At 34.1% G+C, this 17,131-nt stretch overlaps 1 protein-coding gene and 1 pseudogene across 1 annotated transcript; one reads left to right on the plus strand and one right to left on the minus strand.

The window, feature by feature from the left end:
- Positions 1–715: 715 nt before the first annotated feature.
- LOC102888275 lies at positions 716–2,754 on the minus strand (annotated as a pseudogene).
- LOC102894014 (piggyBac transposable element-derived protein 4-like) lies at positions 1,137–17,019 on the plus strand. Its single transcript, XM_015595895.2, is given in 4 exon segments — positions 1,137–1,378; positions 3,913–3,999; positions 14,139–14,507; positions 14,510–17,019. Coding segments are annotated over 2 exon segments (1,749 nt in total). The 5' UTR covers positions 1,137–1,378; positions 3,913–3,999; positions 14,139–14,479; the 3' UTR covers positions 16,231–17,019.
- Positions 17,020–17,131: the final 112 nt, after the last annotated feature.

A 17,131-nucleotide genomic window follows, 5' to 3' on the forward strand; every position in this document is an offset into this window, starting at 1 on the left:
GTGTACGCGTGCTCCTCACGCAAATAAACTCCGGTTTCGGAACGCTGAGGAATTCACTTGAACAGAGGCTGCCTCTTTGACTTTAGACAAGCAGCTGTTCCACGCTGCATGAGGTTATGCTACTTTTTGAAAGGAAGTAACAGTGTTTTCGCAGGGACAGAAAACACCTTGACAAAAGGACCTCCCAGACAGGACCTTGTCAAAGCAGCCATTGATCTTGTTCTATTAGCAGAATCTTGTGTTCTGTGAAGTAAAAAACGTTTGAAATGGTGGAAATAGAGTATTAATTGGCAAGTCATTATGAAGAATGAGATAATTGGGAAAATGGAAACTATCGCCTATAATTTACGTTGACTAAATTTACTCAAGAGAACATTTTAACTAAAGACTCAATTTTTCATTCATAAAGTGATTTTTCTCAAATTTACTTATTAATAAGATGAACTGTATATTAGCATTTTTATTGAGTAATCTAGTCGCACTGATGTGGATATCTTCTTAAAATTATCTCCTAATACTTTGTCTTGAACTCTGTTACTCTGTATTGTTGAGGTTCCAGAGTAGAAAATGATTGAGTGATTTAATAATTGTTGGGTTTTGCTGGCAGTTGATCTGAAGAAAACGACCTCTCAGAGACAAATACCTGGAAGTATTTCTTTTTTTCTTTTTTTCACAATAAACACCTTCACTCTAGGAGCTAAGACACAAGGAGGATTTATTTGCCTTTCCGGGTCTTGATTTTCCTCAGATAGAACTCCAGCTCCTTGCCCTTTAATGCGTAGCCATCTGCTCAGCCACACTGACCTGGTCTTGAAGCGATGCATGCAAGAAGCTTGCCTTGCTGGAACTGCTCCTCTAGAAGACTGCTGATTTTGGCATTCTTTTTCCTTTCATCGTATTTCTTCTGAATTTTCTTTCATCGTTTTTTGTTTAAAATCTCTTCCTCCTCAGGAGTCCGCTTGGCCCGCTTCTTGCAGCCCAGGGGCAATGCATAGTGGGATTTGTACCACTGTCGGTAAGGTGTGCTGTCAATGAGCACGATGCAGTTCCTTACTAGGGTCTTCATGCGGACCAGTTAATTGTTGGATGCATTGTAGACAACATCTGTAATCCTTGCTTTGCGCATACAACGCCCGGAGCCTCAGAAGTTCCCGTCCAGAATCAATGCGCGTTACTTCTTGTTGTTTCCTCGGACTCGGACTGTGTGTATGCAGCTGCGGCAGGGGACCAATCTTAGTGTTGTCAGCGGGTCGTCCCAGCTCATATTTTCACTTCTTGTGGTAGGGCTTTCTCTTGCCCCGGGTCTAGATGCCCATGGCTCAGCGCCGGCTGGAAAGAGAAAATGCAGATCATGGTCCTACCTGGAAGTATTTCTGAGGTGAGTTCTTACATCTGTAAATATCTTTAGAATTGAGGAGAACACCTGGAAAAGTTTTTTGTGGACCAGTAAAGTAGAGCCATTAATGGCAAAATGGAAGAACCATAGTTGAAAGATGTTTCGTTTGGTCAAAGGTTCAAGTGAATCTGTGTAATTAGCTTCCTAATGTGATATTTTAGAATGAAATCTCAAACTTAGGACATATGACTTTATCCATTCATACTGGTCCCATTTCTGGACTTAAGTACTTAATGTTTTTATCATGAAATAATATGAACATTTTTGTGAATTTTTTTCTTCCTATTTAGAAATTTGGCATTTAGAAAAACTATTTCAATAAGTTTAGAAGGGAAGTGGGGTTTTTTCCCTTAAAGAAATTAGAAACAATACTGCTGAACTTCCCAGGGGGTAATTACCTATCATTCTACTATGAAACTTTCAATTATTGTCTGATCAAAATAACGTATCAGTGGGCATTGGGAGATTACTGAAAAGCCAGGAGTAGAACACAAAAATCTCTTCTATTCCCTCTACCAAAAGGTAATTACATTTTATACTGAGCTTATGTTTCATACAAAGGGGTTTCTCTTTTTCATTGGTTTTGTTTTACACAGTAAAGGTCATTTGAATCATACTCATTTTGTCACCTATGTTTTTGTATATATAGAAAACATTGGGAACATAAGAAATATTTTGTTCTTAAAGCATTTTTCTTGGCTGCATAGTGTTCTATAAGATAGACATATCATAATTCATATAACTTGATCTCTTGATTTTTCTCTTAATAGCAATGATATGTTTGATTGACTATCCTTGTGTATAATTTACAAGATTTTGCATAAGAAGTGACATCTATGGCTAAAATTTCTGGGCATCTAGATCTTCCTTCACTTATTTCTTTAGGATAAATTCCCAGAAGTGGAACTATAAGGCCAAAGAGATTATGTTTAAGTCTTTTGATCCCATTCAGTTGTCCATCAGAAAGCTTTTGCTCTTCTTGCACTTACACTTTTTATTGTCATTTCTGCTTTTATTACATTTTCTATTTTTTCTTTAGCTTTGTTTTTTAAGTTTATTTTTCATTCTATAATAGGCATTTGTACAGTGAAACACTTTACTACACAGCAGTGACATTTAAAGTTTGTGAAAAACAAATTGTTTTTAAGGTATAGTTGCATTTAACTTTTTTTTGGTTTCCCTGTAGCCTTCTCTGATGTTTTCCATCCTTATGTGCAGGCTCTTGGTGATTTTGTGCCCTCACAGGAACCTTTATATGCCTCTTGGCAGTTGTTTGGCTCTTCCCCAGTTTGAGACTTTACTTCCAGAGGGCAGCAACAGAGATTTTAATTGCTATTACATTTGCCTACCTGATACATGATAGATGCTTTGTTAGTATTTCTTATGAATATGCACTTTTTATACAAAATAGGTAAAATAAGCTAACATATGTTTTCTTTAACAATAATTTTTTCTGAGAACTCATGAGGCTCCACAGAAGCTGTCTTAACCTTCAGAATTATTTTTGTGTTCCAAATATTTGATTTCATACTAAATTTATTTGTAGTTGCTAATGTAGTTTTAAAGAACTCATTAAGAACATTTATTCAGGATTATATTTTCTTAGTTTTTTTTTTTTTTAAGACTATATGATATGTTAATGGAGGGAAACTAAATGAATAAAGCATTGCTAGATCATCTCAGGTATGAATAAAGGAAAATTATGATAGAATTATTTTTGTAAACTATTTCAATGGGCCAAAATTAACAGAATGTTTCCTACAAAACCAGAATTGTCAAATTTTAATAATGTTTCTATGACAGAAACCTATTTTGAAATCAAAATGTTTTATTTATTTGGTCAGGGGTTCCAATGCAGCTATATAATTAGCTTCCCAATGTGGTATTTTAGACTGAAATCTCAAAATTAGAACATTCCTAAGGATTTGTTTACCCATTCATGTGGTTCCCATTTCTGTATTCTTAATCATGGAACACTGAACATTTTCCTGATTTATTATTTTACCAATGGTAAGATAACTTGACATGTAGAGAGAGATCTCATCAGTGAAAGTGTTTAGAAGTGAAGCAAATTTTTTTTTTAACCCATTTCCCATTTGTCCCAAGAATACTCACCGATGGTGCTTGCGGCTGCAGCGTTTACCCTGAAATAACTCGTAGATATAGTCCTAACCTTACCCCTAAAGTTTGCCGTGAAATATCTCACTTTTATTATTATTTTTGCATTGCTCTAGTGTATGGATAGTCTTTGGAAACAAATGACATCATTCTATTTATAGCATTCTGGTTTTAGTAGTGATATTTCCATTTACAAAATATAGTAATTCTCTATCGCTGAAAATGTCAAATTTTAGAAAACGTAGCATTCCTACACGTGATGTTAAATTAACACTGGCAGTGAGCTGCACTTTTTTTCTCTAAATGGGAAAAGGGGTAATGGAAATTTTAAAACAGTCTGTGTTTTGAGTATGTGGACTATAGCATACTGAAATCTAAAATAAGTCTTTATCTTCCAGAGTGATCCTCATTTTATGGAAAACTGAAGGAAGGTTTTTCAGTTTTAAAAGCCTTGGATTTGCTATCTATTGAAAATTCTGTTTCTGGTAAGCAGTTTTACTTAACTATTCTGTAATAATCAAGATCAGCTATGTTACTATTACATATGTCTCTTTTGAGAAATGGAATTTGTTCCATTGTACAGCTGTTTCTGTAAATATCTGTGTAGAGAAGTAGAATAGTGTTGTGTTGAATGTAGCTGCTTTCCTAATTTCATTTTTTTTTTTTGGAAAGTTACAAAGTACATATTTGTAACCAAAGCATCCTTTATAGTCTCTGTATGTCTTTTGCCCTATTAGATGTCACTTCTGATTTTATGGCCATATTGTGTCATAGATACTGGATTTCATTCATATATGTGTCTAACTAAAATGACAGCATATTTTAGGATTTGGATTCAGGCTGATCTAGGTTACCTGGTAGCATTCCTACACGGCAAGGATCTGTGCTCAAGGAATTTATTGTCAGTAAAAGGAAGAACATAATTAAACATGTGAAAAGTAAATAAAAAGTTATTTAAGAAGAATCGATTTGGATAACTAAAGATTTAAATCATGGCTCAAGAATAATAGATTTGTGAAAAGTTTATTATGCAATCAACCTAAATTATTTATAAGAAGACATTATTTTATAATGAAAAACAGGAGTTTATTTAGTCGAAGGATTTTCAAAGTTAGAGAGATGTAATCTGTAAAATTAGAAGAAAAGATATTCTAAGTGGATGGAATGTTGTGATCAAGAATGCAGTTATATAAGAGAAGCTAAGTTTGGGACAGTGAGTAAACCAGTTAGGAGAGGATGACTGACTAAAGATTACATTGGGAAAATTGTAAGACCAACATATCAGTGTTTCTAAAATTAGCTGAACATCAGACTTGTGTGGGGTGCTTGTCCTCTGTACAGGTTTGGCAACCTCTAGAGAGCCTTGAAAGCCGAATGTTTGGAAAAAATGACAATTAATTTTTGTTTTGTTTTATTTTCAAACTTTACAAATCACATTGGAACCAATCACTTTAATCCTACCCCAACATTAGATTTTTAAAATTTCCTTCTTCCTTGTCTGTATGTATATTCTTTCTTCATCCTTTAACATTGTAACAGCATTCAATATGACTACACAATTTCCATAATAATTTTAATTAATGTCTGAAAATATTCCATCAAACTTTTATCTTTAACTGCATTTTTCTATTTCCTGCCCGTTTAGTTTTTAGTTCTTCAATATTGTGCTGCAATTATCATGTATGTGCATACAATATTTTCTGTCTTTTGGACTGTTCTTTTAAGATTGATTTAAAAGATCATTGTGTAAACATTTTTATGATTCTTGAAACATTGCCATGTTGTTTTCCAAAAGAGTTATACTGTCACCATCTCTGAGAGTTTAACAGCCAGCATTGGGTAATCTGTAATCATTTTTGCTAATTTAATAGGTGAAAAATATATTGAGCTCTTTTTTTCTGTGTAATATTTTTGTTAACTGGTCAGATGAGACTTTTTTCTATAATCTCACTTATTAGTAAAAGATGAGTTGCCTAGTCAAGATTTGTCCATTTATATATGAGTGTTGATATTTTATTTTTTAATTCTTTGAGTTTATTATATACTATTTAATCATAATTTGTTGCAGATATTTTTCCATATAGACTTTTAATTTTAGTTATTTTTGCTGAAGGTTTTTGAACAGACACAGAGGGTTGTAATGTACACAAAATGTATTACAAAATTATTTGGAAACAGTGTCCAGTGTGACTGAAGAAATGACAAAAGAATTGGAGGTGGGAGACAATTAAGATACTGTTGCAGTGGTGTCAGCAGGAGATGAAACTAGAGTAGGCCCTGGAGAGAGAGGAATAGGTAAGAGATTGTGAAGAAAAAAAGTTGACAGCGTTACATCTCTTAAGTGATTATAGAGGTAAAGAAAGAAGACAAAACCCTCAAGATTTTAAAGAGCAGGAAATAGATCATACCATTAACTAATACTGAAAGTCAGGAGAAGCCACTGTTTGTTAAAGAAGATGAAATCAGTTTTAAACATGCTAATGAGGGCTTGAATGTCCAGTACACATCTATTCTTTCCTTTCTCAAAGTGCCTGTGAGGCCCTTAATCTGGACAAGACATACACTTGACCTCATATTTTCTGTGTTTTGACCTTCCGTTTCATTCAGGGCTTTCTTATTTCTGATTTTTAAAGTACAACTTGAAAAGTTTAAGTGGGTTAATAAGTAAAGTAAGTGTAGAGAAACCAGATGATTCTCCACCTAAATTAAGGGAAGGTTAGTTTTTTATGATTTAAAAATATAGTTCTAAGAGAGTGTCTTATATATGTATGTTTTTAAATTATTCAGATATGTGGGGTGAAATATTTTTCCATCTTCTTACTCAGAGGACTAAGTTTTGTGTTTCATTTTATTTTGATTTTAACAACATTGAGAGGTAACATAATTCTGTGCAACATGAATGTTTAGTCAATATTCTTTAAATATATGAAATCTAAGAATGTTAATTGTCTTGTTTTGGTTAACAACTTTTATTTCAACAGATGAAGTGTAAGTGTTCAGTTTAAGGGAGGACGTTGGCAATTAGACATAGCAAAATGTAGAATAGGCTAACTTTTGAGTTTTCTTCAAGAGGAAGAGCTTAATTTAACTAGTTAATCTCCATTGGCCTCTCCTCTATTTTCCTAGGGCTTTAAAAGTGTTTTCTGTCATTTAGCAAGGGAAAAGTTACAAATTTGTTTTAGAAAAAAGATTTTTAAGTGCTCTGTTAGGTACCAATCATAATATTAATTTTTTTATTTTTGATTCGGATTTTTAATGTTTTCATAGAAGCTAAGCCTTTTGGGATGCTATATGAGCTTATGAAATTCGAGCTACTTTGTTACATGTGTCAGGACTTTCTGATCTCATTTAAATAAATGTAAAAAAGTTTTCCTGTCTTCGTGCTAGCTTTGAGTTACAAGGACATAATCTATTTATAGATTGAGAAAAAGTAATTAATACATTCAGAAATGTTTGTGCATTAGTTGTCAGCATTGTTAGTTTTTTAATGACTATGTGATTATATGTATGTTTTTTTAAATTGCTTCTCGTATTAATCCCTTGCCTCTGGTACCTTTTATTTTTCAAAGATTAAGTTATTTGAGTTATAGGGTGTGGGTCTTCTTCATGCTCCCCATTAGAATAATAGCTTTAAAAATTATTCAAGGATATTAAAAAAGATACCTCCAGCTTTAGAATGTGTAGGTACAGTCAGGCTTTTTGTGGGAAGGGGTGGTTTGGGTCAGATTTCTTAACTTCTGAGCCCCATTTGTAAAACGAGGATTTTTGACCTGACAACGTTGAGATTAGTATTAAATGAGTTGATACATGTAAAGTGCTTAAAATGATGCTAAATGTTTAGGAAGCACTCAGATATTTGGTGGTGTTAGTTTGTAGAATGATGCTGTATAGTGTCTGTCATTCCAAAAATGTTTTAAAAGAGTATATTATTACATTTATATACAGAAATAAAGCATTTAGACTTTTTGCCTCTGATTCAGTACCTTCCTGAGCCCATCAAACTCTTTCCAAACCTCCTTTTTCTCTTCAAGTATGTTTGGTGCAGTCACACTAAAATTATCATGGCTCCCTGCTACAAGCTCTGTGTTTTCTCAGTTCTTTGTTTTTATTCATATTTTTCCCACCATCTGGAATGTTGCCCTATTGCCACATATTCAAGAGCTACTTTTTAAGTGAAGCTTTCCTTGATAACCTACAACTGTAGATAATTGGTCCATATGAATTTCATGTATTTCTTCTTACATTATTCCTACTACTTTCTATATTTTAGCTTTTTATGCACTTTTTATCCACTGGGATATTCTTTACTAAGTTATGACATTCTTAGAGGCAGAGAACTAACTACCTAATTCACCTTCGAAGGTTTAGAACCTATCAAAGTTCTTGGTATTTAGTTGGCACTCATTTGCGGAATGAAAGTTTATAAAAGGTATAAGCAAGCTAAAAGATGATATTTCACTGACATGCATGCCAGTGAGATGTGCTTTGTCGGTGTTTGTACACAAGGAACGTCTTGCCTTTTGAGCTACTTAAAGTGAGATCACTTGAGGTTTTAGGAATTGGGTCAGATGCAAGGTCATGTAGTGGGTAGAGCATAATGGGGACTATCCACAGGTGAAGAATTTTTATTAGAATGTTCCCCCCCCTTTTTTTTTAAGAGAGTATGTCTGATTAACCACCAGAGGGATTGCTTTTTTCAAAGTAACTGCTTTTTCGTAGATCTGCACGCCCATTAATCTTCCTCATCACCAGTGATCCAAATTTGTGAAAAGTTTGACTAGGACTTGGTACATCTGCTGCCAATAACAATATACAAGCCACATGGCTCGTTCAGTTATTTAACTCATAATCTCATTCTACAAGTACATTTTGCTTATCACAGTACCATTATGCCTCTCAGCATGAAAGTAGGGATAGGCTGAGATAAGAAACTGGGTGAGATATTTCATGAAGACACTTACTTGATTCTTGGTTATTATAACATCGATAGGGTCTTGGCCTCTAGATTTAGAAGAAATGAGAATGATGAGAAATGGGGAGATAAGTTAAACTATCAGCCTCATAATAGGCATTCATAGAGCTAAAGTGGCAATTATGTACTCTTAGCTCAAATTCTCAGAACTTTTACAGTAGTTCAGTGATATGTTGGATTAAGTATCCTAATATAGAAAACACTGTTTGAAAACCAGATGTTCTGTGCTCTGATCGTAAGCCTGTTCTCATTGGTTGTGACTTGGAATATACTTTACTCTGCATGAGTGCTTACTTTTAAGAGTATAAGGGGTATGGGGCTAGGTATTTGTAGTTCTTGATATGTAACAGTTCCAAGCCACTATATTTTTCAAATAAGAATTCCTAAAAGATACTTGTAATATCTGAAAGATTAACTGATGTTTGATAACCCCTGAGAATCAGAAGTATCAGACATTAACTCCATAATTTTAGTACTTAAGGAAGTTGCTTCCTACCATGTAGGATCAAATTCTGACAAGTTTAATGTCTTGCCTACCTTTCTGTTTTATTTAACAAGTGTTCTAAATGCTTTCATTGGCTGATAAAACATATTTGAAATAATAGCTAAGCAAGTTCAGATTAATTTTGTTATAGTAAAGTTTCTGTTTTCTATATATGTGTGTACTGGCCATACACACAACAAATGAAAGTACTGGGTACTCCAGTATTTTTTTCCTGTATCTATTTTTTAAAAATCTATTATAACCCAGAAAATTGATTTTATGACTTCTTATATGGGTCTCAGCCTGCTGGGATGGGGTGGGGGGAGGGTTTGACTAGATAATAATGCTTTACATTTATTTGGTAGTTTAACATTTTACTGGGTACTTTGATACATACTAATATACCCTTAAGTACGAAAACCTAAAAGTTAGGATACAAATTAATTGTTATCTGTAAATGCTTTGTTTCAGCAGCAGTGGAATTGGAAGGGGCTGTGAAGGGTGGCATGGGGGAAATGTTTATTTCCTTTTTTCCTTTCGTTGGCTTTATGTTATATTTGGTAGTGTTAATTTATTGAGTCTACTAATTCTAACGGTCCACTTAGGGATTTATATTCCTATTTTTTGTATGTAGGATTACCTCAAATCCTGTGGCAAGCATATACAAAAAACTTTTTCCCCAAGTAGTTTCCCTCAAACCAAACCAGAAATCTTTTTTAAATCTTCATGTTTCTTAGTCATAAAACTGCTTCTAGTGTTTGTATAATTTTGGTGGCTTAGACAGGTCAGGGAGGGGCTTTTATATGGAGAAGCATAACAAGAAGAAAAGCCATCTTTCTGTTTCTTATTCCTCTATGTATCATATGATATTGTCTTAAAGGCCTTTAAATTGCCAGGGGAACCTTGGTAACCAAGGCAACCTTTTGCTGTTTTCCTCTCAGATGTGAAGTTCTGCATTTTATTACACCATCAAGAAGAACTAGTCTGTTACCAGTAAATACTTAAGCCACAAAACTTGCTTCTCTATGCTGCCAAGTACTTCCTGTTTTTTCATGTTTCCATTTAGGGAAAAGAATGAATTTAGAGTAGATGAGCCTGAGTTTCATGTTTAAAGCAGCTCTCCTGATATTCAGTTTGGAAGCTGTACAGATATCGAGATAGAGGGGAAATGGCACATCATACCTACTTATGAAGTCATTTATCAGAAAGCTTCAGTTGGCTTCACATCATGAAAGAGGATTGCCAGGAAGAGATACTTTTGTTGTCAGAAATAATTAGCATACAACTTGACAGCGTTGTGGCTTGCCTTTAGATTAAATATATTTTGTTTGTGAATGAATCATTACATTGCCTGTGAAGGAAAAATTCCATGTTCATTTCTAGTAGACTTTTCTACAGATATGTAAGAATTGCATTCAGCCACATTTACTCCATTTTCAGTAGGGACAGGTGAAAGGTCACATGGTGATTAGAATAGAAGTAGGCTACATTGTGAATATAGAATATCTTTGGACAAAAAAATACAGTAAAATGATTTTAATAATCTTTTACAATTAAACTTGTGAGTAAAAAGAACAATAAAGTGATGGATTATCTGTCACTTTTTTGTCCTATGAAATCAATTTCTAATTAAGTGTTAATAGAAAGTGTCAGTAGAACTTACTTTCCATGTAAACTTGAATCCCTGATATTGCTGGAAAGGATTGTGTTAAGGTTCTTTTACAGTGGCAGAGCCAAGTGCTTCTATAAAATTTTCTTTGACCAAATTGACCTGGCGTGCTTTAAGTCAGAGCTATTTTTCTCTTTTTTGACCTGTCAGTAAAATGTGAAAGGTGCTTTTTAATCCCTGAACACTTAAACAATTTGTTCCTTATCAGCTCCATGGCATTTTGGAAATTTGCAGAGAACTAATGCTGAATTTTAAGATTTTTGTAACCATCTACTGTAGTTTCTACCATATACTTCTTTTTTTATCATCTTAGTATGTGCTCATATTTCTGAGACATGCATTTCTTTAAAAATTCATTGAAAAAAAATGTTTTCCTAAATATCTTCATGACCTACAGCTTCATCCTCCACTTTGCTTTATAACAGAAATCTCATCTGTTGAAACCCTATAATTATTTCTGTTGCTGTGTTCTCCTTTTAATAACCTGTGTTCAAATCAGTGATTCTCAAATTTTATTCATAAGCATATCAAGTACTTTTTCAGAGTACAGATTCCTGGGCCTCGCTTCAGACCTCGCGGTTTCAAATCTGTGGAGGATTCTTATACAGGTGGTCTTTGAACCAGATCGAGACAGTTATCCACCACATGGAGTTCCCATTGTCATCTAAATTCTGTTCTTCCTATTCTTATAAAGATTAGTCTTTCTACTTTGAATTATTGGCTTCTCAGAAGTTTTTCTTACTACTTATGGACATCCTTAGTTTTCCTAAATTTCCTAAATTCACTGATTGGCGAATTCATCCACCAAATCTCGAGAAAACTGTCCCAAATTCCCTTCCTTGTTTGTCAGTTTATCTTCCTTCCCTTTCCAAAGCATACATTTTTAGTTCAGTATGTATATACAGTATATTTATACATAATAATACATGCACACATATTTTTAATATATCTTGCTAGTGATTTTAAATGTTCCTTTTTTTTTTCCACTGGGGAAAGAATTGTGTTTTACTTAACTTTTTAAATCTTTCTTGGCAATGTGACACATTGTAGGCATCCAAATGTTTGCATTAATTCTTTTCTACTATCACTTGGTTGCCGCTACCAAAGATGATAGGTTATCATCTTTATATCTCTGATTCTCATACACTATTGCCCTTTCTCTAAATTATCAGTATTTCCTTGGTACCAGCTTAAGAATAATTTCTTTCATATCACATTGGTCTTGAAACCTGTTGGCTTTTCCTGGAAAAAAAGTTTTTACTAATTCTCATTCGGACTTTATAGTTCAACTCCATAGTTTTCCTAAAATTCCACTTTGTGATTTCACATAGTAAAAATCAAAAGTCCAAATTGTACACTTCAAAGACAAATTCAGAATGTGTAAGGACACTTGCTCTTCAACAGCCTTTATATGTTAACCACATTACACTAGCATTTACTTTTTTAAAGAGCTGTTATTTATGAACTAAGGATACATATAATATGGCAATTATATGTATCCTTAGTTAGATGGTTAAAGAAGGAACAAATATGGCAATTATATGTATCCTTAGTTAGATGGTCAAAGAAGGAACATTAGTTTTATTTCTAATGTGAATTATCTGTTTGAATCTTTTGCCTATTTTTAAAAATTGGGTTGTTTTCTTATTGTTGAATTTTTGCAAGTTCTTTGTACATTCTGGACATGTCCTTTGTAAGATGTGTGATTTGCAAATATTAAGAGTTTTCACTCAGTGTTTTTAGGAGAACAGGAGGTTTTAATTTAGATGAAATTTAGTGTGTCAGTTTTTTTTTCATTTGTGTGTCATGCTTTTGGTATAGTATCTGAGAACTTTCAAATTCACAGAGCTCTTCTGTTTTCTTCTAGAAGTTTTAATTAAGAGTTTGAGGTACATTTTGGCATATGAACACTTTTGAGTTCATTTTTTCATATGGTAGGTATCAAGGTATGATTTGGTTTTTGATGTTGGTTTGTTTTTGCATATGGATTTCCAGTAGCATCTGTGAAAAAGCACTATTCCTTCTTGAATTATTTTTTCATTTTTGTCATTTGATTGACCATATTTGTAAATTTTTTAGACTATTCTGTTTCGTTAATGTCTATTAAAAAAAACAGTTCTAAAATTTTTAAAATGTCTATTATAGTAACTTCAGTCTTAAAGTAAGATGGCATGGGTCTTTTTTTCTTCTTTGAAATTGTTTTGGCTATTCTAATTCCTTTTCCCATATAAATTTTAGAAACGGCTTATGGATTTCTTAGCACCACCACCACCCCCAACCCCCATCCAAAAAAGAGCTTCTTGTAAATTTGACAGGGTTTACAATGAATCTGTAAATTAGTTTAGGGAGACTTAACAATGATGCTAACTAAGTCTTCACTTTGTTTATTTAGTTCATTTTATCACCAACATTTAAAATTTTTCAACATAAAGTCTTGCATAAATTTATTCCTAAGTATTCCTCTTTTGATGCCATTTTCAGTAGTATATAATCATTTTATACATGATGAAATTAAGTAATGTGCCCAAGGTGACATAATTATTAAGTGACAAAGCCAGGTTGAAACCTACGTGAGCTTATAAACCACTAACCTGGTTTTAATTATGCTAGTTTTATTATGAAATTGGTGCGCTTACAGTGATGGTAGAGAGGAAGCTCTAACTTCTAATAAGAAAAATCCCATTACCGTGCTTCTATAAAAGAATTGATCTTCCATAGTTTGCATATTTTCTCAGCTTGGGTTTTTCAGATCTGTTCAAATCATAAACTATACTTGTTTTAATTTACAATCCTCTGACCAACACAGTTGTGAACCAGTGCTTTTAGATAGTTTACCTCATGCTGTTCACTAGTATGAATTATGTCGAATAAAAAATGTGTACCTTTAGCATTTGATTGCTTACTGCGTGCTCACCAGTGAAGATAAACACAATTTCTTTTCTTGAAGAACTCCCCTCTGGGGAAGAATACATTTACTATAGTATACACCATAATAGATGCATAACTGTGGTCAGTGGTAGAACAAAAGCTTTTATTTGAGGTTGAGTATTCTAACTCATTTCATATTTTGCAGTTCCTTTTTAATAGTTCAACAACTAGTGAGAAACTTGTAGAGGACTTTGAGAGGGAGAAATTAATTATTTTAGGCTTTTTTTTGGCAGATGGTTGGAGTCCTTAGGAAAGACCAGTTAAGAAATAGCCTAGCTATGGCGAATTCAATCTGAATATGGTAGACTGCAGGAAAGTAAAATAGAGGTCAAGTCTGGGTTCCATTTTCAAAGGTAAGGAATTCAAGTTAGAGAAACAATATTAGGATAGAGTGTTCTACTTTAAGACATGATTTTCAGTTGTAGGCTTTTTTCTGGTTTCTTAACATTTTGTTAAGTACTTTTACAAAGTGAGAAAGGAAGTATTGTATTCTTAATTTGAAGAGTATTTTGTTTCAATTAGTTAAGCATATTGATGACATACAACTTGATATTTCTCATTTATTTTTCAGGTCCCTTTATGAATGGTAGAAATAAAAGCAAATGGATAGTCTTAATCAGATAAGTGCTTTTTTAGGCTAAATATGTTTTATTATTTGTAATCTCTAATCTAAACTTTATTCTTTAACCCATTTCCTGATTGCCCTGCGAATACTAGCTGGCGGTTGCAACATTTACCCCAAGGTAAACTTGTGGATTACAATCCTAACCTTACCCCCAAAGTTTGTTATGAATATCTCGCTCTAGTATATGGATAGTCTTTGGAAACAAATGACGTCATTCAATTTATAGCATTCTGTTTTTAGTAGTGGTATTTCTATTTATAAAATATAGTAATTCTCAAACGCTGAAAATGTCAAATCGTAGAAAACGCAGGCTACCGTAATGTTAAACATCGTTCTCGAACAGTTGTTAGCCAAAGATTCATTTGATGAATCTGATTTTTCCGAAATAGACGATTCTGATGATTTTTCAGATAATGTTTCAGAAGACTGTACAGTCAGGCCTTCGTCCGATTTGAAATCTGATGGAAATATCCCTACGTCAGCTAACTCATGTCACGCTCTGAAATGGTCAACTTGTGTTATGATTCCACGTCAGAGGTATGACTTTACTGGCACACCTGGCAGAAAAGTTGATGTCAGTGATACTACTGACCCACTTCAGTATTTTGAACTGTTCTTTACTGAGGAATTAGTTTCAAAAATTACCAGCGAAACTAATGCCCAAGCTGCCTTGTTGGCTTCAAAGCCACCTGGTCCAAGAGGATTTCCACGAATGGATAAATGGAAAGACACTGACAATGATGAACTAAAAGTCTTTTTTGCAGTAATGTTACTACAACGTATTGTACAGAAACCCGAGCTGGAGATGTTTTGGTCGACAAGGCCTCTTTTGGATACACCTTATCTTAGGCAAATTATGACTGGTGAAAGATTTTTGCTTTTACTTCGGTGCCTGCATTTTGTCAACAATCATTCTATATCCGCTGGTCAATCAAAGGCCCAGGTTTCATTGCAGAAGATTAAACCTGTGTTTGACTTTCTTGTAAATAAGTTTTCAACTGTTTATACTCCAAACAGAAACATTGCAGTCAATGAATCACTGATGCTATTCAAGGGGCAGTTAGCTCTGAGGCAGTACATCCCAATGAAACGAGCACAGTGTGGTCTCAAGCTCTATGTACTTTGTGAAAGTCAATCTGGTTACGTGTGGAATGCACTTGTTCACACAGGGCCTAGTATGAATTTGAAAAATTCAGCTGATGGTCTGAAATCGTCACGCATTGTTCTTACCTTGGTCAGTGACCTTCTTGGCCAAGGATATTGTGTCTTCATCGGTAACTTTTATACATCTCCCATGCTTTTCAGAGAATTACATCAAAACAGGACTGATGCAGTTGGGACAGCTTGTTTGAACACAAAACAGATGCCAATTGATTTGAAAAAAAGGATTGCAAAGGGGACAACTGCAGCCAGATTCTATGATGAACTTATGGCACTGAAATGGTATGACAAAAAGGAGGTGATAATGTTGTCAACATTCCACAGTGATACTGTGATTGAAGTAGACTGCAGAAATGGCAAGAAAACTAAGAAGCCTTGTGTCATTGTGGATTATAACAAGAATATGGGAGCAGTAGACTTGGCTGATCAGATGCTTGCTTCTTATCCTACTGAGTGCAAAAGGCACAAGTTTTGGTATAAAAAATTCTTTCGCCACCTTCTAAACATTACAGTGCTCAACTCCTACATCCTGTTCAAGAAGGACAATCCCGAACACACAATCAGTCATGTAAACTTCAGACTGACGTTGATTGAAAGACTGCTGGAAAAGCATCACAAGCCAGGGCAGCAACATCTTCGAGGTCGCCCATGCTCTGATGATGTCACACCACTTCGCCTGTCTGGAAGACATTTCCCCAAGAGCATACCACCAACATCAGGGAAACAGAATCCAACTGGTCGCTGCAAAGTTTGCTGCTCGCACAACAAGGATGGCAAGAAGATCCGGAGAGAAACGCGGTATTTTTGTGAGAAATGTGATGTTCCGCTTTGTGTTGTTCCTTGTTTTGAAATTTACCACACGGAAAAATATTATTAAATACTGATCATCATATACATTTTTTACATTAGGATTAGAGACAAGTTCTGTGCAGAAATAACTCCAAGAACAGTTATATTTTATTTTCACATTGAAAACCACTTAGATTTTCTTTGGCCTCAAAGAGTTTATGTAAAATTAATGCTGGCAGTGAGCTGCACTTTTTTTCTAAACAGGAAATGGGTTAAAACATTTTTTTTTTCTTTTTTAGGTACCAGTATCAAGGTTTACAGTAAGCAAGGTACTCAAATCTTTTCTTAGTTAAATGTATGAGTTGTTAAATGTATGAGTTGTAAAATGTAACAGGTAATTTTACATTAAAAAAGCCAGGGTATGAGTTGTTCTTGAGTTGTTTGTAGTTAGCTGTTCATGTAAAAGATTTGCTCTTTGAACTACACAGATGCTCAAAGTTCAGCAATGCCCTTGCTGCTAAAAACTCAGTGCCTAGATTACCTTCTTAAGAAAACATAACTGAATGGTGTAATACTGTCATGAGCCCAATAAATGGTGTATATATGTGGTATACTTGGCTTGAGTTCAAATTGTTTTTTTTTCTTGCTGAGTGCTACTGTTCTGGTTATGACAATTCTTGCAGGCAACAATACTGATTATTCCTCAGTAACCATTCTGTTTACAGAGCACTTCCATGTAGTCTCACTTATCATTTAGCATAAAATATGGGTGTTTTTATTTGAACTTTACAGATCCAGAAATGTTTTAATTGATGGAATAGCAACTTTATGGATACTTAAATCCACTCCTCACCACAATAAAATATTCTTGACTTTCCAACCTGAAACATGTTTCTTGTGTTACACCTAAAGGTTAACAGTGGCCAATGACCAAAATCACTTCAATAAATACTGTGCAGTAGTGTCAATTGCCTCCTAAGTTTGGTAGG

This window comes from Pteropus alecto, unplaced genomic scaffold (genome assembly GCF_000325575.1).
Source record: "Pteropus alecto unplaced genomic scaffold, ASM32557v1 scaffold86, whole genome shotgun sequence".
Lineage (NCBI taxonomy): Eukaryota > Metazoa > Chordata > Mammalia > Chiroptera > Pteropodidae > Pteropus > Pteropus alecto.